This window comes from Pelmatolapia mariae, linkage group LG23 (genome assembly GCF_036321145.2).
Source record: "Pelmatolapia mariae isolate MD_Pm_ZW linkage group LG23, Pm_UMD_F_2, whole genome shotgun sequence".
Taxonomy (NCBI): domain Eukaryota; kingdom Metazoa; phylum Chordata; class Actinopteri; order Cichliformes; family Cichlidae; genus Pelmatolapia; species Pelmatolapia mariae.
The window spans coordinates 11,208,633-11,229,337 of record NC_086246.1 but is presented as its reverse complement, the minus strand read 5'-3'; the positions used below and the strand labels follow the sequence as shown (position 1 = coordinate 11,229,337).

The 20,705-nt window shown below is 38.4% G+C and overlaps 1 protein-coding gene across 1 annotated transcript; it reads left to right on the top strand.

Moving 5' to 3' along the window:
• Nucleotides 1-9,768: 9,768 nt before the first annotated feature.
• Nucleotides 9,769-19,246, top strand: acp2 (acid phosphatase 2, lysosomal). The gene is made up of 13 exons (XM_063467287.1): nt 9,769-9,942; nt 11,883-11,978; nt 12,307-12,393; nt 12,652-12,712; nt 12,801-12,892; nt 12,985-13,083; nt 14,011-14,100; nt 14,769-14,852; nt 14,945-14,993; nt 16,516-16,604; nt 16,782-16,888; nt 17,004-17,179; nt 17,288-19,246. The coding sequence occupies exons 1-13, from the start codon at nt 9,853-9,855 to the stop codon at nt 17,431-17,433; spliced, it is 1,266 nt and encodes a 421-aa protein (XP_063323357.1). The 5' UTR covers nt 9,769-9,852; the 3' UTR covers nt 17,434-19,246.
• The last annotated feature ends 1,459 nt before the right edge of the window (nt 19,247-20,705 follow it).

Genomic DNA, 20,705 nt, shown 5'->3' with positions numbered 1-20,705 from the left:
GAATAGTAGGAAAGGCTGAAGTAAACACCTCAGAGGCTTATGTGCGAGCAAATTCTGCGGAAATGCTGCCATCGTCTGTTTTCGTGGGCTCACTGCACAGCATGTGATTCGGGGAAAACAAAGCAAAACTTTCCCTGGATCATATTTATAAAGTGTACGAACAGGAGCAAACCTGCACACAACATTCGGCTGTGAAGGGCCCCTCAGATGTGAGCAGGAAGCTCACAAGCATCTGTTCATCAGATAATCTCGGTAATTTTGTCAGTAATTCTTCCTGTGATCTTAATGATCATTAGTGAGATCAACGAGGGCACTGAAACAATACCCTGGGATTGTTTTGTTTTTTTAAATTTATAATCTGCCAACAAGCAGATTACACGTCCATCTCTGAGGTGTCAGTGTGACTGGAGGGTACCCCTCCTCTTAATGAGCATATCTGCCCGCTATAAGCAAACACAAAGATGCTTAAGATTAAGGCTAATCCTCCTCTAATCACCATTGTTCACATTATTATTATTGCTGTTGTTGATGTGTGATTTCCTTATTTTTATGCATGTGTTTTCAGCATTAGCTACCACCTATAATCTGAGATAAGAGCAAAAACATAAACACCTCCACCAGGACTTTGACGTTGGACCACAGATAGAAACAGCTGCAGGCAGCAACAAATTAACAAAGGGACTGTTGTTGACATTTGACTGGCAGCCTTGGCGACAACATGAAGGGAAGGGTGCCGAATACGGTTGTTTTGCTGTTGATGGGAATGACACGTACAGGGTTTATTTAAGCACTCATTTGGATGTTTTTTTTAAACCTCTGTACGACTCGTGGTCTCTTCCATCTTTAGTGTAAGCTCAGTTAAAAATGCAATAACACCAATTTTACACCTTCTCCAAGTGTCATAATCCAAAGCCTAAATTTTGATTTTGTTAATTTTGTCTGATGCACCTTTTAGGCCTCAGTACTAATGGATATATCATAGTTTGAATAGCAAAACTATATTCAGTGTAATGCGATTATGACATAAAGAAACATGAAGAATGATTTATGCCCCTAATTTACGTTTTCTCATAACTCACCGTAGACAACTTCAGAAAGCGTGCTCTGGGTAAATATTTGATAGGTTTCCCTTTTATCTAAATGATTTTACAACCCATCATTAGTTGTGTTTCAAAATAATGTTCTAATGAGGAATAAAAACCTTAATGATACTGACTGAGTGAATACTATACATGTAAACAACGTGCCAAAGGTGTGGTTTACAGTTTTAACTCGCTTGCTCCTATTTCGCTTTCAGTTTATGTCTCAGCTCAGTAACTTTCACTTCATGTTAAAAACAAGCTGCCTGTTTTGTCATGAAAGCAGAGTATGATAACAATAAAGTAATAACGTCATTAACGTAGGATGTTTGAGGATTCTAGACCAAAAAAGACTTTAAATGGTCCCGATACAACTCAAAGACCCCTTACTTAGTAATTATAGGGTTTTCAACTGCGAGTATTGACAACATTAGGGATAAAACAGAGTGTCTTTTTAGTAAACATCCACAGCCTACACATCCCTATACTCAAATTCTGATTGTAATTCATTTGCCAAACACATCATAAACAAAGTTTAATTGATACTAAAGTTATTGTTCCTCATGTTTTCTGTAGCTATTGTGATAATATTAATTATTCTGAAATCTTTGGGTGAAAATATGATTTTTCTTTTTTACAGTAGATCAAAATAAAGTTTCTTAAAATAAATGTGTTTATTTTTACATTTTTTAAACCAGTAAAATCCAGTGTTAATAGTCATAGTTGCACTATTAGTAAAGTAAAACGGTGGCAAATGGAAGACTGAAGGGAGTGTGATACCATGATCAGTACAAAGCTTTATATTTAGCCCTTTTAATCAGTACCATGTGGTGACTTTACTGAAAGGCAAGCAGAGACTGTGCCCCCACCACCTCCACACTGACACAAACATACAAAAACATCTTTTTCCACTGTTAAACAAAAAAAATTAGACCTCAAACATAATGTGCTGCCTGTCTTTTATCCTCTCTCCAGCTTGCTGTACGAATGGACATTTTCACCTTTCTGGCTGAAGAATTGCAAAGACTTGTGTAGTTACATAAATGTCAGATATATTCACCCAAAATATTTATCATTAGCTCGCAGTAGAGACTGGTGGGGGAATTTCTTAAAAACCATTTTTAAAGCAAAAGAAGCAACATGTAAAACTGCATTACTGGCAAGTTGTACATAAATGATCAAAACTTCAAATAAATCTTCAGCAGAATAAATGTCTTAGGCTACGTTCACACTGCAGGTCTTAATGCTCAATTCCGATTTTTTGATCAAATCCGATTTTTTTTGTCTGCTTGTTCACACTACAAATAAAATGCGACAGCAAACTCTCTCCAGTGTGAACGCTCAAAGCGGCCCGCATGCGCAAAAGAAGATGTCACACACAACGCGCTCTGTTTAGACCCAGACCAAACAATAGTTTGACTGATGGCCTTAATATAAAGACTTCGGACTTTACATTTCCCAATTTTTGCTTTAAGTTATTTTGTTATTTACATAATAATGTAGATAACCTAAAAATTATCCTTATTGCTGTTTTAGAGGAGCGGTGCTTCAAAGGATAGTTGCAGATTTCGGTCAGAATCTGCAGATTATACAGTACAAATAAAATGTTCACGTTTCTCCAACGCTGTCTTCCCAACAGTTTCACTAACATCTACACTGGGTGGCCAGGAAGCGTTCGCGATGTCTTCTCGGGCGCTTCTCCGGCGCTGATACACTGTAAAATGTAATATTGTATTTAATTAAAAATATTAAATAGGCTGAACTCAATTTTTATCAATTTGTTATTAGAACTCAATTTAAATAAGTTACCAGTACTTTTTATGCAAAAACGCTGATAAACTCGATTAATTTGAGTTGTCCTTACTTAGAAAAACTAAGTAAGCTGGAAGTTTTGCTTCTCTGTGCGGAAGGATGAAAGATGTGTTTTGAAAATGCCACGTGACTACCGTCCTCCTCCCTCGCGGATCAGTCCGCATGTTCATGGTGCATTTGTTATGGAATATGTTGAGCAAACCTGGAGAACCGTCAGCTCAAGATATTATTGTTGTCATTGCTGTGGATCTTTACCTGATACACTGAGTTGGTGAGTAAATGTTTACTCTTATTCAAACTGATTTTGTGGCTTCTCTTAGTTTAGCACCAGGTTTAAAATCTTGCTAGCTAGTTAGTGTTAGCCTAGCATTGCTGCTGCCGCTGGGCTCATGTTACTTAAAAATTAACACCACAGCCTTAAAAACCTTACATAAAACTATGTCGGTGAAATTTTCTGTTGATTGTTTGAAATAAATAAGTGAGATAAGAGCCCAGGCAAAATTCTTTGGGAGGTGCAGCCGTTAGGGGTGGGATAGGGGTGTGGATAACAGAGCTCTCCGAAAACGTGGAAGCACTTCTGCAAATATGTGATATTTTGATAAATTAAGTAGATATTTGAGCATTACATAGCTACATTCTCGCCTGAAAATATCTTAAAATGTTATTTTGTGACACAGAAAGGGTAGTCTGGGGAAAAGGAGGATCGCATTTGTCGGCCACGGTTGTCGGAGCCTGTGTGTACTTGTAAGCGCGGCAATGGCGGAAAAGGAGCGCGGCTAAAAAACTTATTACTTTTTCTAGGTCACAAAATAAGATATTAAGATATTTTCAGGCGAGAATGTAGCTGTGTAAATTTCAAATATCTGCTCGATTTATCAAGACATCACATATTTGCAAAAATGGTCCGACGTTTTCGGAGACGTCTATTTTTTCATGCTTTGTGGCAGCTTTTGAACATCTGTTGCATCTATTAATGTCAAATCCAGCCTTTATTTAACAACATAAGCAAACTGTATGTTACAATGATTGCACAGCCATTAAGGATCAAATCAGTTTCTGAAATATGTTCTGTTTTTTCTCCCTCTGCTTGCTTCTTACTGTCTTTGAGGCTCGGGACCAGCACTCCTGTTGTTGGACAGAAAGACATCAACTCAGTGGTAAGTATTTTGGTTTTCCAATATATTAGCAACTGTCAGTGACATTTATATTAATCAGGCTGAACTTTAATCATACTTTAGATCAGCCTGTTTTACTTATTGTTTTATTTGTGCTTTGGTTTGGGGAAGTTGTTTCTTTACTGATCTTTTCCTGTCTTCTGTTATTAGACTTGAGATATGACTGCACTATGCTGTTGCTGGTGACTCCAGTTAATTCTACAAGACATGCTGTGTAAGTAAACAAACAACAACAGTTTGGTCTGCATTTCTTGAAAGATCACATCCCCCAAACTTAGTTTAGAGGGTCTACACTGTATGTAGTGAAGTCTGCAAGTTTTCTAACAGCAAAATTTGTTTTGTGCCCAAATCATTTTGCACATCATCATTGTAAGATTATAACAGTGATGGCAACATAATTGTTTGTTGTTCAGCAGAACAGTGTCCAGTATGTTGGCTGTTGTACTTTGTTGTGTTTGAAAATAAAAGTTGGGCTGATTTTAACATCATTACAAAAATTGTTGTTAATTATTTTTAATCATATTCATGGTACCACAAATTGTTTTTTCATTTAGTTGAACTTGAAATGTTTGTCAGTAGGTAAACAATTAGTATTGTCAGAAAGTCAGAAATATCAAGTTATTCTTAATACTGCAGACTTGCAATGTATAAGTTGTCCTAACAGTCATCTTAAGTAAGCTTTACTTAGTTTTTTTGAGGCAACGAGTTTCCATAATTTTTTTGAGTTCTGGGAACTAACAAGGCTGTACAGTGTACTCAAAATGAGTAAGTTGTCCTAACTCGGTCATCTTACGTAAACTTGATCCAATTTTTTTGAGTTCTGGGAACAAATGAGCTTGTACAGAGTACTCAGAATAAATAAGTTGTCCTAACTTAGTCATTTTTAGCTAAGCTTTACTCAATTTTTTTGAGGCAACGAGTTTCCATAATTTTTTTGAGTTCTGGGAACTAATTAGATTTTACAGTGTAATTGGCGTCTGTCTCGTGTCAGTGACGTAAAAGACGGATTTAATGCGACATGACCGTTCAAACAGCAGTCGCTTTCTAAAACATCGGAATACGAATGTATGTTTCGTATGTGACCCAGTATGTGACCCAGTGACCCAGATCGGATTTGAAAATATCGGATTTGTGCCGTTCATACCATGATCGGATATGGGTCGCATAGGGTCAAAAAAATCGGATTTGATGCGCTTTCGCCTGCAGTGTGAACGTAGCCTTATATCAGTGTGACAGGGATTGAAATGACTGCTGAAGGTGTTAAAACTGATGTCAAACATTTCATACTGTTTAATCTACAGTGATGCATCATATTCCATAAAGTCTTATGTTTGTATTACAAACAAGGACTGAAAAATGAATGTAGCATGCAGCAGAAAGGTTAAACTTCCAACATTCATTCAACAGAGTGATTTCTCATAGCTGTTATCCTGAACCTGTTTAGTTTGCCTGTTTTATTAAACTGGATTTGACATCTTCTCTTCGTCATTAGGAGGCTTTCTTTGCTAATGTACTAAAGGAGTGATTAGAAGTTTTTCACACTGCACCTCGTCTTCAATACGTCACGCATATTGGCAAAGGTGGTCTTTAAAAGAAAAGCCATCTATTATGATGCTAAACCCCAGACGCTCGTCTGTTTGCTAATGGTTGCTCCATTTTGACACAGTGCAGTTCAAATAAATTTTAGTTATATAGCACCATCACAATAACAGCAACCTAATGGTGCTTTATATTGTTAGGTATAGACCTTAAAATATTAGAGAGGGAACCCCAACAATCTGGTGATCGCTTATAAACAAGCACTTGGTGACAGTGGGAAGAAAGAACTCCCTGTGAAAAGGAAAAGGCCTGGGTTATCAGAGGAGCTTTTTAATCATGAAGACATGCAGCTAGCAGGGCTAAAAAAAAGATGCACATATTCCTCTTGTAGCTGTATGACTTGTTCCATTAATAATTTACAAAAAAAGCTCACAAATTTTCAAAATAAGACTTAAATAATTGGAAGACTTTTGGGGGAAAACCTGGTTTTGTTAGAAGACTTTGCATCCATCCCACATTAGAAGGTGCAGCTCTGATTTGTAGAAATTAATTACCAAATTTATTAAACATTTAAATTTACAATAACAGACTACACAACAGTAGCCAATAAATTTCATTACAGTAGATGTATTTCTGAAAGCGCTGATGTTTAAGGAAGTGTTTTCTCTGTTATCTGTTATCTTCTTCATTGTGGCAATCAGGTCATAAATTAATCCTCTAATTGGAGGTTGGCAGCTCCCTTACTTGGACACTGGCCTTTTGGCGCCACCTCAGCCAACTTGACGATCAAGTTTGTGGCCCACACAAACAGGTGAATTGAGAACTACAGGCAGTTATGATGCCTTTCCAACCAGTGCCATGATGTTACTGTCCTTGAAGATGCCCTCAGACAAAAATTGTTGTAATAGTAAAGGATGAGACTTTGGATCTTCTTAAAAGTATAACAGCTGGACAGGGATCTTTCCATTAATTTGTATGGGATCAATCCATGGGCATTGGAAAGATCCAGCTACAGTACTGACACATCCCCTCTGCTCCCCTGAGTCTCTCTTATCAGCTGGTTTACTACAACCGTGTGCTCTATGGACTCCTTCCCTCCTCCTCGACTGCTGTGCCAACATAGGAGTTCTTCAGAAGCAAATCCACGAAGCAATTTGTAACAATCTTGAAAATGAAGTGTAATGCATAATTGTTGTTTATGTTAAGATTTTCTTCCTACTCTTCTGTTGTACTGTGATGTTTGTACTGGTACAGCTTCCTACAAGTATTTTATAGACAACTAAACCAACAGATAAATACCTGTTAATTTGCACAATTTTAAGGCCCTCATTTTACTTTACTATTGTATGATGACAAAAGATAAAGAAAGCCCTCCAGTTCTTTGAGCCCTCCTGTGGTGTAAACATCTTTGAGCTTTGTACTTCTTGCTGCCAACAAAGCTGCTTTTCACAGTCGGGCTCAGGCAGAAGGCTCAACTCCAAATCAAAGGTTTCCAATGTTTACTGGTTTCCTGCACATAAAGCCGTTTAAAATCTTCCACACTTTCCTGACTGATGCTTACGTAAAACAACAGTGACCTATTGCCCTGGGCTACCTGTGAGACAGATGGAAAGTAAATAATTAGTAAATTATGAACAAAGACATGATTTGCAGCTTTATTTTATAAATGTTTCAATAAATGAAATAACTCAACATATTATCCTTTAAATTGTAATTGATTCATTTTCAACTTTATTACCTTTTAATTAACACACTCCTCAAATGGATGAAACAAGTAATACACTGATTACAGTGTATGACCTTTACATAAAGTATGTGTGTAATAAAATAAAAATAAGGCAGCTTTTTATATCAACAATATTTTGAAATAACCTTTACACCTTACAGCTTATGTCATTCTGCAGAGCAGGAAGTCTCCTGTCAGAGTAACGTGTCGGACGGTTTCCAACTAGCTCAACAGTGACCTCTAGTGCCTGAGAAGGAAAACTGCAACCCAACATGAAACTCAGTGACTGGAAAATGTAAAGTCTCAACTTTTTTAAAAATTGAATTCATCTCATTTATTATGTTATAATTTTTGAGTAATTGCTATCAAACACAAACTTGAAATCATGAACATTGTGAAATTTTGAGCCAAATTAGTATGATTGTTTTCTTATTTTTGTTTTCAACTAAGTGAAAGGGACTAAAACAGTCAATCATGCGTTTCATGCCAGCATGAAAATGAGAATGGCGCAACTGAATAACAATCTTAGGAAAAGACAAAAACTCCTGTTACACACAAAATTTAATAATGAACAAATTAACAAACAAACAAATATTAATGTAACTCCTGCATTTGGCTTCCACGTTGCATTTCCAAGTTCATATAAATCCCTGCGCTCAGTTCTATTTATGTAAAGCTATAAATTCCTTTGTTAAAGCTGTTAAAAAACACAACGTACAGCAAACTGTATAATGTAAAATAATCTAATATATAAATTGTATAAAAATTATATAATCTATTTATATTACTGAAACTCATTATGTATACTAAATCTAAATATACCTAAGAAATGTCACCATATTTGCAGTGATACTGTACTTTATCCAGTAGCGGTTTTTGATATGGGCGACACGGGCGGTTGCCCGGGGCGGCATCGTGGTGGGGGGCGGCATCACGGGCATCGGCAAAAAAAAAAAAAAAAAAATTGTTCGTACTCATGCTGCCCCGACGTCATGCCAGCACATACTGGGGATGGCATAGGCACCGATCGGTTTTCTATCGCCCATTTGCTGGGAGTAAGGGCACACTCCGCTTGCGAGGTGCGCCTGCTGCTTGCGGCACAGGGAGGAGAGGGTGAGAGCCCTCGGTGCGCCTGCTTGCTGCTGAAGTCAAAGTAAACTTTATTGTCATCTCCGCTACATACAGTCCAGTATATAGAGAGACGAGACGACGAGGCTCCAGTTAAAGCAGTGCAAGTAAACAAACAATAAATATAAGAAGATTAAGAAAATAAATATACACTTTAGGACTAGGGATAAAGGGATCAATAACAATTTAAATTTTATAGTTTGATGATTTAAAGTCTCACAAACAACCCGTCGAAAGGGCAGGGGGCCGGCTGCTTTCAGATAGAGCACATTTCATTCATAATGTTGTCAGTCCAAGCCCATTATGTATTCATGATTTGAATCCTGGGTTGTGCGAAATCCCAGAAATAAACCCTAGACAAAGTGAATCTGTGAACTAAGGTGTAGGTCTATTAGGTTATGTTGTGGTGATTCTTGGGTTGGGGAATGGGTGTTCATACTGGAGTGCAAAATTAAAACCAAGATGGACAAGAAAAGTTCAAAGCCATCAGGTCCTCAGTTTAGAAAAAAGAGAAAAGAAGAGGAGGAGAAACAAGCAAAAGATACAGGTAAGCAGATGTGTCATTGGATAATGGCAGGGCATGTAGCCTGAAACTATCAGAATCAGAATACTTTATTAATCCCTAAGGTTTAATGTGGGTTACAGTTGCTCCAAGAAGAAATGGTAAAAATAGTAACAGTAACAGACTAAACTCCAAACAATACATTATGTTACAGATTTTAATATTAATTAGTCATTGTCAGTTGTTGACTTGTCCTGTTCTCATTGTATGACAAATTATGATGGCTGTCTGGTAGCTGTTTGCAAACTATGCATACTCTCTCTCTCTTCATATGTGTGTGTGTGTTTCTCTGGTGAAATTCAGTATGGTTCCGACAACAGTTTTATGTTTGTTATGTTTTATGTACAATCCTTAATATTTATACACACATTTATACACACACATACACATAAAGTTTTATGTGTGTGTGTGTGTGTGTGGGGGGGGGGGGGGGGCAGAGGGAATGTGCGCCCAGGGCGCCAAACAGGCTAGGACCGCCACTGACTTTATCACCGAATCACACCAAGGACTGTCGGGGCTTGCTCGCTGCTCCGTCACTTCCGTTTATCGTTTCGAAATAAAATCTGACCCAGTAATTATGGTGCAAATGTGGATGAAAAATATCATCGTCGGTTTTATGAATACATATGAAAATAGCAGAAACACGCCCACCTCAATGGTTCCTCTTTATATAATTTTATTTCCTTTAAAAAAAATTGCCAGTTTATATTACGACTTCCGATGTAATTCGAGTCTGCTGCTGACTTGACCCAGCGCGCACAAGAGAGGAAATCGAGCCAGTTAGCCGCTGAAGCCAAGACAGGTTAGCGCTCTGCTGACACAGACAGAAACATGGTGCCAGCTGCGGTGCTCTTTGTTTTCACACTGAGCTGTGTGTGTGGACGAGCCGCGGCAGAAAGAAAACTAGTGTATACGACTGTGGTGAGTAACGTTGAAGGTGCTGAAACGCCGCGAAAGCTGTGCGGAATTCCACAGTGTGTAGACGGTTGCGGAACTACATTTATAATTTAGGAGGTTTTCTGTAACCATCGGTTACTTGTCAACATGTATGGTTTTCTGTCTAGGAATGACATCTGGCAGAAGTCTTTGGAGTCTTTTAGAAAAATCGGCATATAAATAATACATTCACGAATAATTATCATTAGGAAATTAGTAGGTAGGGTTAAGTGTTTTGCCTCTCACCAGTAGCTAGTATCGTATTGAACTAGAAGGCTGCAATGCTAACCCGTTCTAAGACTGCACACTGAAGGAATATGTCAACTTCAAAGTATTAGAAATTGTCAAATGGCACGGTGTGCACTGACTTCAGACGAAACCACTACAGGAATCCTCACTACATGCTAACTCTGTTAGCAAGTGTCTATCATTACTTTAGTAAGAAACCTGAGGTGTTGTGGGCTGTAATGTTAATGTCACTGCTGGCACAAGGAGCTGCATGACAGGCCTTACCTTTCTGACGTGACAACTTAGCGAACTTAATGAGGTTGGAATGAGCTCTGTCGATACACACTGTTTTATTGGTCCTGTCAGGTGATTGCTTGGCCAATAGTACAAACACTAAAAAAAACCTCGAACAATTAATGTGTAAATGTAGGTCACAGTGATGATAGTGTAGAATGAGCCCAATAGTCAAAGAACAGATGCACAAACTACAAAAGAGCCAATATTTACAGATGATCGGGAACACCAGCATGCCTCATTAAAGAAAAACAAAGTGTTTAAGGATAAGGAAGTTATTGTCTTCAAGAGGCAACAATGAGCTATACACTGCAAGATGTACTGTTTTCTGTTGTCTTCCAGTCCATATGTGTTTTTCTTGCTCTATGGGTGGTGCACATTAGGATGGGTTTTTTGCATGTCTAAGACTACCAACTGAAAAGGGAAAGTTGCCTGTTTTTTTAACACTTTGTGTATTGGGGAGAGCTCCAGGTCACATGTTCCCAATGGGTTTTTCCAGGCATTGGCAACAAAAATGTTGCCATAGTGTGAAATGAGTCCAGGATATACCTGGACTCATTCTTAGAAACTTACCTGGAGAGCCAAGACTGTATTGTAGAACAGATAAGATTAGAAAGGGGTAATCCACTCTTCAAATAGAGTTGGGACACTTGTGTAAACTAGAAAGCAGCATTTCTCTAGAGTGGTTTGAAAGCTGAAAATTAAAACCATTTGATGTGTATTGTAGGATGTTTGGGTGGAACTGCTTGTAATAAGATCTCCTTCACTTGAAACTGATCGTAATGAACTCTCATACCAATGTTAGGGTTCATAAAAGACCTGCTTCATAAATACAGGTTTCACTGTAGCCTTCTTATTATTAAATATGACACAAACTGCATTTAGTTGTTATCCGTGCTGTTTTTAGGGGACTGGTGTTAAAGCCATTTGTCCTAATGGTTTGACATTATAGTGTTTGCTAAACAGTTTCAGGTGTCTGCTGACTGGGTGTTATGTCCACCAGTGATACTGTTAAAAGTAGAACAAAGGTTTTGTCGTCAGTATATGCAAGATAAGCTGCAGATGTTGCAAACAGTGTTGTGCACTGTCGGGCAAATATTTTTCCTAAAAAAAACCAAACACACACATTTTCTACCTGTTTACTGATTTACAGTTTCAGAACCACCAAGAGTAAGAGCTTGTTTCGTTTTAATTCATGCAAAGCACCTTTGGTAGACTTTAAAAATACGTTTATGAAGATGGAAAATAATATTTCATGGTTTGTCAGGCTTTCAGTGTGCGTATAAATGATACACAGAGCACACTTTGTGCAGCTTTGAATATTTGAAAATATTAAAATATATTCATATGTTTTAAATGCCAGTTTTTCATGACACTCTTTCTTTGACTTCTGTCCTCTCCAGTTGTTTCGGCATGGCGACAGATCACCAGTCAAAGCTTATCCCACCGACCCCCACCAAGAGAGCGACTGGCCGCAGGGCTTTGGTCAGCTGTCACAGGTATAACCAAGACTTCTTTTTATTCTAATGTAAACTGTTAACTCTACATTTACTACAGCAGGCAGTATTGTGTGTAGTAGAGCTGTCACACAGCTAAAGCTGATACAGAAAAATGTGTTCAGGGTACAAGCTAGATTACTGTTTTCCAAGTTTGTACAAAAAATAAAAGATAAATGAGATAAATACAGGTCATGCAAAATGTTGCAGCCAGGCTCCTGAGCAACATCAACCAGCTGGCCCATACTACTCTGATTTTTAACATACTACATGATTTTACAGTTTTGCTACTTTAGCCAGAGTGTAACTTATTTCATATTTGTCGTTGTAGATAGGGATGCAGCAGCACTTTGAGCTGGGCCAGTTTCTGAGGACTCGATACAAAAATTTCCTCAATGCATCCTACAACCGGCACGAGGTGAGATGGAGCCTCCTTTTCACTTTTAGTCCACATGACAAGTCGTCATGAAGCTTTTATAGTCAAACTGTGACTCTTGTTAATATTTGAGAGAAGAGGCCTCTTCAGAGTTCGCACCAGCGCACAAATTCCTGTAATATGACGGAAGAGTGCCTCTGTTTTTATGCAGTTTGTTTCTTAATATTTAACTTTTGACTGTTGGTATCCTAAATTTCAACTATAATGCATCTTAACATGCTTAATGCCTTTTGTCTTCAGATCTTAGTTCGCAGTACAGACTACGATCGCACCCTTATGAGTGCCGAGGCCAACCTCGCAGGTCCGAAGAGCTCTTCTTTCTAATATTCATACTGCTGTTTCTGGTACTCTTCTCATTTGGCGTACCATTTTTTTTCCCCCTCATCCAGGTCTCTATCCTCCCAGCGGCCAGCAGGTCTTCAACCCTGACCTGAAGTGGCAGCCGATACCTGTCCACACTGTGCCGCAAAGTGAAGAGAGGGTTAGTGTATGAAGTCACTGCTGTTTGAAGTTGTTTATGTTTGCGAAAAGTTAGTCGGTGTCTGAAATATGTCTTTTTTTTTTTTTTTTTAGCTTCTCTCATTTCCTTTGAAAGACTGTCCTCGTTACCAGCAGCTGATGAATGAAACCGAACACACGGAGGAATTTTTAAACGTTACTGCAACATACCAGGTACTGCTTCTCTTCTGTAGTATATCTGTCCATTACTGTTGGGTCAGACGTATAGACTCAGCTTTAATTCAAGAGATTTAATATAAATAGTAATGTATTAACTGTTTAGAAATGCACTCAATTTCATATTTTTATGCTTATATAATGATAGCTAATTATAAATATAAGGAAATTAAACAAATGGAATTAACTTTAGACGTTTTCTCTCATCGAATGCTGTGAAAATGAGCCACGAAACGTTGCTAGAAGAAAACCTCCTGACATGGCAGCATGACTTAGGTTTGCAACACTGTTTTTAAATACATCACAAAGCTTTGACCAAAGTACTAAATGAAGATGTTTGGCCATAATGCACAGCACCATGTTTGACAAAAACCAAACACAGTATATCAACAGAAATACCTCATATCTACTGTTAAGCATGGTGGTGGAGGGGTGATGATTTGAGCTTGTTTTCCAGCCAGAGGACATGGGACCAAGAACTCCTTTGTGTACCAAAGTACTCCAGAGCTTGGCTGAAACAGGTCTTGTTACAGTACAATTATCCCAGGCACACTAACAATCCTGACAAACAAAAGAGTCAATGCGTTGATAAAGTCCCAGTCAAAGTCCAGACCTCAAACTGGCTGAAATAAGACCTCAAAGGACTTTAAGAGAGCTTTGCATAAATAAATATCCACAAACAAAATGAACTGAAGCAATGTTGTAAAGAACGGCGACCCAAAGAGAGACAAAGTCATACAGAAAATGATTACTTCCAGTCTACAAGCTACTGAATCATGGGTGTACTTGGTTTTTCAAAGAATGCATACAATGCCGTGAAAATGTTCTTTTTCACATGACTGTAAATTACTTTTTATCATTGGAGAATAAAGAGTAAGAGTTGGAGGTACACTGTTCACGAGTCTGCTTTGTTCTTCTCTTCAGGATATCATAGAGTTGGTGAGGAACAAAACGGGGCTGAAGGACACCACTGTGGAAACTGTCTGGAGTGTGTATGACACTCTCTTCTGTGAGGTGAGAACACACACACACACACACACTAAAAACACCAAGGGAAAGCCAAATTCTCCGTCAACCTGTTTGTTGAGTTTTTATTTACAGCAACAACATGTCAGAGTAGAATAGACCCAGTTTTAAATGATCCAATGTTTTCTACTGCTGTCAGATCTGCAGCTAAAAGAGGCAGTCACGTTGCTTTAGTTTCAAAATAACAGCACCGTGCTAGTCAGGACATTCACAAGCTGTTACTTCAAGTTTGCTTATTTTTGTTGTGACTTGGCAAATCTCACATGTCACATGAGTTTTATTCTAATAACTCAACTGACCATTTTGAGGAAACGATGAACAGTTTGGGTAACACAATGTTTGAGGAACAGCAAAGTGCTGCTCACAGCAGCTTCACATTTTTCTTGTCTCACTTCCTGCATTTCAGCCTGACTTTAGGTGGACCGCATGAGCAGTGGCGTGCCAGTGTTACACTATTCACACTTTTACTTTTAGTGAGAATAAAGTAAAGTAAAAGGTGCCATTTATACACCAAATAGTGTTAAATTTCATTTGAGCAGAGTATAGCTGGGACACAGCGTGCAGCCGCTGAGTAACTAAGTAGGAAAGTGTGAAAAAACTCATCTTTATGTCTGTCTGTGTTTGCCCCCCCCCCCCAAAAAAAAAACAAAAAACAGTCTCAGCACAACATGACGGCTCCTGATTGGGTCTCTCCTGATGTTATGAAGAAGCTCAGAAAGCTCAAAGACTTTGGATTTCAGGTAAAAGCTGTGGTTCCATCTCAGCTTTCATTTGAAGTTTCTGATCTCAGTACTGATATTTACTAATATTATCTAATGTGACATGTTTGCAGGTCATATTTGCGGTGCACGAACAGCAGGAGAAGAGTCGGCTGCAGGGAGGTGTGTGTCTGTGTGTGTGTGTGTGGCTACCAAAACTACATTTGTTAGGTTTCAGCGTCAGCCTAACAAGAAGATGTGGTTTAAAAAAAAAAAAAACCCCAATAACCTTAATATGTGTTTGGGTGTCTTGTTAGAGTTTTTAGAAGAACAAAATGAAAAACATGAGAACACTTGTTATGATGCAGGAATACTGGACTCCATCTGCAGTAAGTACAGATAAATAGTACTCTTGGATGGGATACTTTTAAAACTCCCGCCTCCGAGGACAGCAGTATTTCAGCATCCTGAGCCACGTTTTCCTCTACAGTTGCTTTGTGTTCACTCTACAGTATTAAAAAATGTATATAGTATTAATAATTTAGCATTAATACACATGAAAAATGATATATTGACACAAAGAAAGCCATAAAACAAATTGTGGAGGATATTTGTGAATTCTGTTTCTAAGAACAGTAATTAGTTCATTTCTAAGGAGAAATCTGTGAACTCTGCACCGTGACTTGGCAAGGGTCTTCTGTATTACTTTTGCATATGTGAAACGTACAGTTTCTGTAAAATTCAAAAACGGAAATGTGATTAAGATAAGAGCATGCTACAAAAACAGTACGTAATCTGCTCTTACTCTCTGGTAACAAACATGTAGCACCGAGTTATAGAGACAGGACTGTCGATCACACTTTTAGATTAGATATAATGAAGATTTCTGCTTTCATACAGAGTCAGCCTGTGGTTGTTTACAACCCAGTTCTCAGTATTTTTTAGAATTTAATTTGTGGGATAAGTCACCTGACGTTGGTGTTCTAGGGTTAATCTGGCAGTAGGTTAGAGTAGCATTATGAGTGCGATAAATTAAAAACAGCGGTGCTGTTGATTTTCTCATGGTTTTTATATATGTAAAAATATGTTAAGAGTAGGTGAAAAAACCCAACAGTAAAGGGAGTATTTGTGACGGCTTGATGATGATCTGCAGTGTGTTCATGTCTGAAGGAGCATGTTGTCCTTTTTTAATCATTTTTTGAATAACAATGGATCTGTGTTACACAAAGTCTTTTTTCTGTTCAATTTATTTATACAGCACCAAGTCAAAATAACAGTCACCTCAAGGCGCTTTATATTGTAAGGTAGACCCTACAATAATACATACAAAGAAAACCCAACAATCATATGAGCCCCTATGAGCAAGCACTTTGGCCACAGTGGGAAGGAAAAACTCCCTTTTAACAGGAAGAGGCCATCTGCTGCGACCGGTTGGGGAGAGAGAAGGAAGACAGGATAAAGACATGCTGTGGAAGAGAGACAGAGATTAATAACAAGTATGATTCAATGCAGCGAGTCTATTGTCACATAGTGAGTGAGAAAGGTGACTGAAGAAGAAATGCACACAGCACTCACTAGAAGGAGCAATAATTGCAAATGCTGGTTTGTTTTTTCAGGAGATTTATTAACAGTATTAAAATGATTCGAGCTGTCATTGATGGCTACAGGATTAAAGGGATAATAGTATCCGCTGTCTGTCTTTCAGGGATGCTGCTGGGTGAAATCGTGAAGAATCTTTCCAAGATGGCTGTTCCAGACCCGAAACAGCAGCTGAAAATGATGATGCTCTCAGCGGTGAGCTAGTTTGAAGACTTATTAGTAACTTTTTGAATTGTTGGTAAAAGATTGTTTTGATTTTTGACTGAGCCATGTTAGCAGTTTCCCTGTTTCTGGTCATTTTGCTAAGCTAAGTAAGCTAGCTTAAGCTGTCCTATACTATTCTTTATATGCGTGTGTCTGTGTGCCTCGCAGCATGACACCACTGTAGCCGCTCTGCTGGCCAGCTTGAGCGTATTTAATGGAATACAGCCGCCATATGCCTCCTGTCTCATGATTGAGCTCTACAGAGAAGACAACGGGTAAACACACACGCAAGCATCACAGTAAAACAGACTCCATTGAGTTGATAACAGTAGATTTAAGTGGGATGATGGGACTTTGAATTGTAAAAGTCTCTGTCTCGTGTCCACGCAGCTCTGCTTCAGTGTCCATGTTTTACCGGAACAACACCAAGGTGGACCCGTACCCGCTTCAGTTACCGGGCTGCTCCCTTGACTGCCCCCTGGATGAGTTTGTAACAATTACAAAGCTCTCCATCTCAGACGACAGAGACAAAGAGTGTCAGCTCCCTTCAAAACACACAGATAAACGTGAGCACTTCACACATAATAAAACATGACACACTTGACTGTAAACATTAAAAAAATATAGACTAAAACAGTTTTGCACCATTTTTGCATTCTTCTTCATATTTGCAGTGGTCATCACCAGCCTGGCTGTGACTGGATGTGTGCTCCTCGTCCTCATTGTCATCCTCCTCGGCGTTCTTTGTCGGCACAAGGATCCAATAAACAGCCGGGGATACCAGCATGTGATCAACCAGGAAGGCGGAGAGGATTCCTGACAGAAGCACAAACTCCTTCCTCGGAGATCTCCAAATCTTGCATCTTGGGAGAGCAGCGATGACGATGAACTTTGAACTCTAACCCACTCGCTCGCAGAAAAATTCAAACTCAACCCAGAGAACAACTCAGCAAGACTTTAGATCCCGAGTTGAAAGCGGAGAACGTCCTTGGTTTTAACATTCCTTGAAAAAACATTTTTTTTAATTTACATCTTTATTGCTAAAGACTGAAAATATAGATTTTTAATTGAAAGTAAATGAGTAGATTTTAATGAAACGTGTGGAGGATGGGGTTGGGTGTTGCATTTTAAGAATCCAGATTTTTATAATAGCAGTTAAAAAAGACAACAGCTGTGCTGCGCTGTGAAAAATGTTTTTTTCCTTAATAGGTCAATCAGTGCGCGGCCTCATTCTGGGCATTTGCAAAATGACTCATTTACAGATGCTGCTGCTCACTCACTTAATAACCCCGCGGTGACGTGGCATTACATGGTTAATGGTAAGGACCCATCACACCTACCATAGTTGCCCTCACAAACAGCAGTGCACACCCATCTAGTATACCCAGTGAAGGGCTGTGGTTGCGCCACAGTTTGCGCATAACACTACCAATACAGCAACCATAATGGGCAGTTTATGCACTGTAGCATCATGACTAAGTGCTAGGTAAGCTAACCATGTCTTGTCAGCTCCTCTCCAGCACATCACATGTTACATAACCCCACTTGCTTGTTTAGAGTACGTTCAGATTCACCAAGTGCCACACTGGGAAAATATATGCCTTACACAGTCATTTCATGTAGCCATACATTTGGTCTCCATTAGCCCTTCAGCCAGTTCACAAAGAGTTTATTAGCCTTGTTAAACTTAGTCAAGCAACATACTGCATAATGATTACAGTTCTCAAAGGTGGCAGCAATACAGCCCATTCACAGCATCATGCTTCACAAGTGTGAATCTGAGCAGTACTGCAAGTATGTGCCGCTGAATAAATCCAAAATATATCCTGATGGGAAGTAATTAATATTGCACAATATTAGTGCAAGTCTTACTTAACCTGTTTCTCTGTGTTAAACGTGACAACTTGACTGTTGAGGTGTGGAGGTGCACTTATCTGTTTGCTTTGGCATTTGCATGGTGCTTTGCAGATCAGTTAACACTGGATGGGGTAAAAACTGCAGCTGATAATTTGTTTCTATTAATTTACTAAAGAGGTTTAATCCAGCATATGTCTTCTTGTAATTGTATCATTGCATTCTCCTGGATATTTCTAACTGCAAACCTGTGTGTTTGTACCAATGCTTTCATACATCTGCCTCTCAGTGTGTGTATGTGTTGCTTTTGCACACTGGGGGTAATGTTGGTTCATTTCAGCTTTGGATCTGTTTTGACTCCAGCACCTAATGATCAAGATGCCTTGTATGTTTTTAATAATACGGTGTTTTTTTTATGGTGTTTGTAATTTCAAATCTTCCATCTGTGTTTGATTTAATAAAGGGAGGTCTGTCACTGAATGCTGCCAAGCACATTGGCAGCTTGGCTTAAGCCCAATGTTTAATCTCTTGGCAGCAAGAAACCAAAATAGTATTCTTGGAATTACCAAGAAGAATCATTAGGGTTTTGTTTTTTTAATGTTTTTTTGTTAAAGGTGTAATCTGAGCGGGTCTTTTTGTCCCCCCCCCAGCTTCCTTTTTAATCGATCCATTTATGAAAATCTGGGAACTTGGGAACACTGGAAATGTAAACTTTTGTGCATCTTTGACTCTCTGCCTTATTTTCTAATACTTTAAGTCATTAAAACCCATTAATGGCATCTCACAATGTTTTACAAAAAGAAAACACCCAGTTTTGGATGAGATTTTCAGACTGTATATAAAAGATGGCCAGAGCTTCCACCCCACCCATCTTTGTTATAGCATTCATGTTGCGTATTAATTACATTATGGATGCCCAGACGCGTTTCTACAACGACAAGCACCCACACTGGGTTGTAATGGAAAACCAGTTGAGTCGTGGCAAGTCCATCTGAGTAGGTGCTAATGGAAAAGTGCCTTTAGAAATACAGTGTGTAAAATCTCACCACTACTTATCAGTAGATAGCAGTCAACTAAATTCTGTTTTCTTGCCCCTCCCAGTTCAGTTGCATAATCCTAGTTTTGAACTGGTTGCTGGCATAATCTTAGTTTATAATTCAATTCAATTTTAATTATATATAGCGACAAATCACAACAACAGTAAGGTAGACCCTATAATAATACAATTTTTTTATAACCGACTCTTGTTGAGCCAGCTTGTTGTCAACTGTACAGAGTTGGGAAGGTGGTATGCCCAGTCTGCTGACAATAAGTAATTGTGACAACATTTGGAATAAATGAGGATGTTTCTTCTGTTACAGCATTGACTTTTGGTTCAGGAGGTGAGAAAGAGCTGTGATGGAGGTGGCAGATGAAGAGGAGGAGAAAGATCTAATGAGAACAAGATGAAAATATACAAATGTTAAATGGTCATATATAGTTTGAAAGAGCTATTTGTGAGCTTTAAATTAAGAATAACTTACAAGGTGCACTACATATATGGCTGTTCTCCAGTGACATACTTAAAACGCAGTCAGGTGGAACGGCGATGTCCACGTTGGTTCCTTTATTCCAGATGGTGGGGCAGCATGGCGACTTCGATAAATCTGTGCTCACTCCTGTGTCTTTTTAATTGATTAATCCTAAGTTTATGAGAATGCATTAGTTTGTTGGGAGACATAATTACACACTAATCAATGAGTAAAAATGTTTTTCTGTTAAATGGGCTAAAATAGGTTAAATTGTTTTTTTCAGGTAGAAAACCAAGTGGTATAAAAGTCTACTGAAAAACAAGTTTAAGTTCATTTAAAAAACGTTATTCATAGTAAAGTATTTGAAAAAAACAGTTTTAAGGCAGCTGAGTGAAAATACACTGGGTTAAACAATGAGACTTCAGTAACCAATAGGTGATGTAACACTGGCTATGTCCATTTATATTTGCAGTCTGTTTTGCATAAGTAAATTCAGGAACCAAATTTAAGTCTGAGCCACGAGGATGTGTACTTTGAACTTGCATTTTGCAATTATCATCGCAAATCAGTTTAAAAATAAATAAATAAAAGAATGGACATTTGCTAAATGAGCCAAAATGTGCTGCCATTTTTTGTGTGCACTTTTGCAAAGTCTGATCAACATGAAAAGAAATGACATATTCCAGGGAAAATGAGACTTAAATCTAATCAGAAATCCAAGCTGTTT

Excerpts from the sequence above, each read along its gene's own strand:
- acp2 (XM_063467287.1), top strand. The coding sequence starts at position 9,853 with ATGGTGCCAGCTGCGGTGCTCTTTGTTTTCACACTGAGCTGTGTGTGT. Across the intron at positions 12,394-12,651 it reads CATCCTACAACCGGCACGAG|ATCTTAGTTCGCAGTACAGA; the intron begins GTGAGATGGAGC and ends TTTTGTCTTCAG. Across the intron at positions 14,994-16,515 it reads GAAGAGTCGGCTGCAGGGAG|GGATGCTGCTGGGTGAAATC; the intron begins GTGTGTGTCTGT and ends TCTGTCTTTCAG.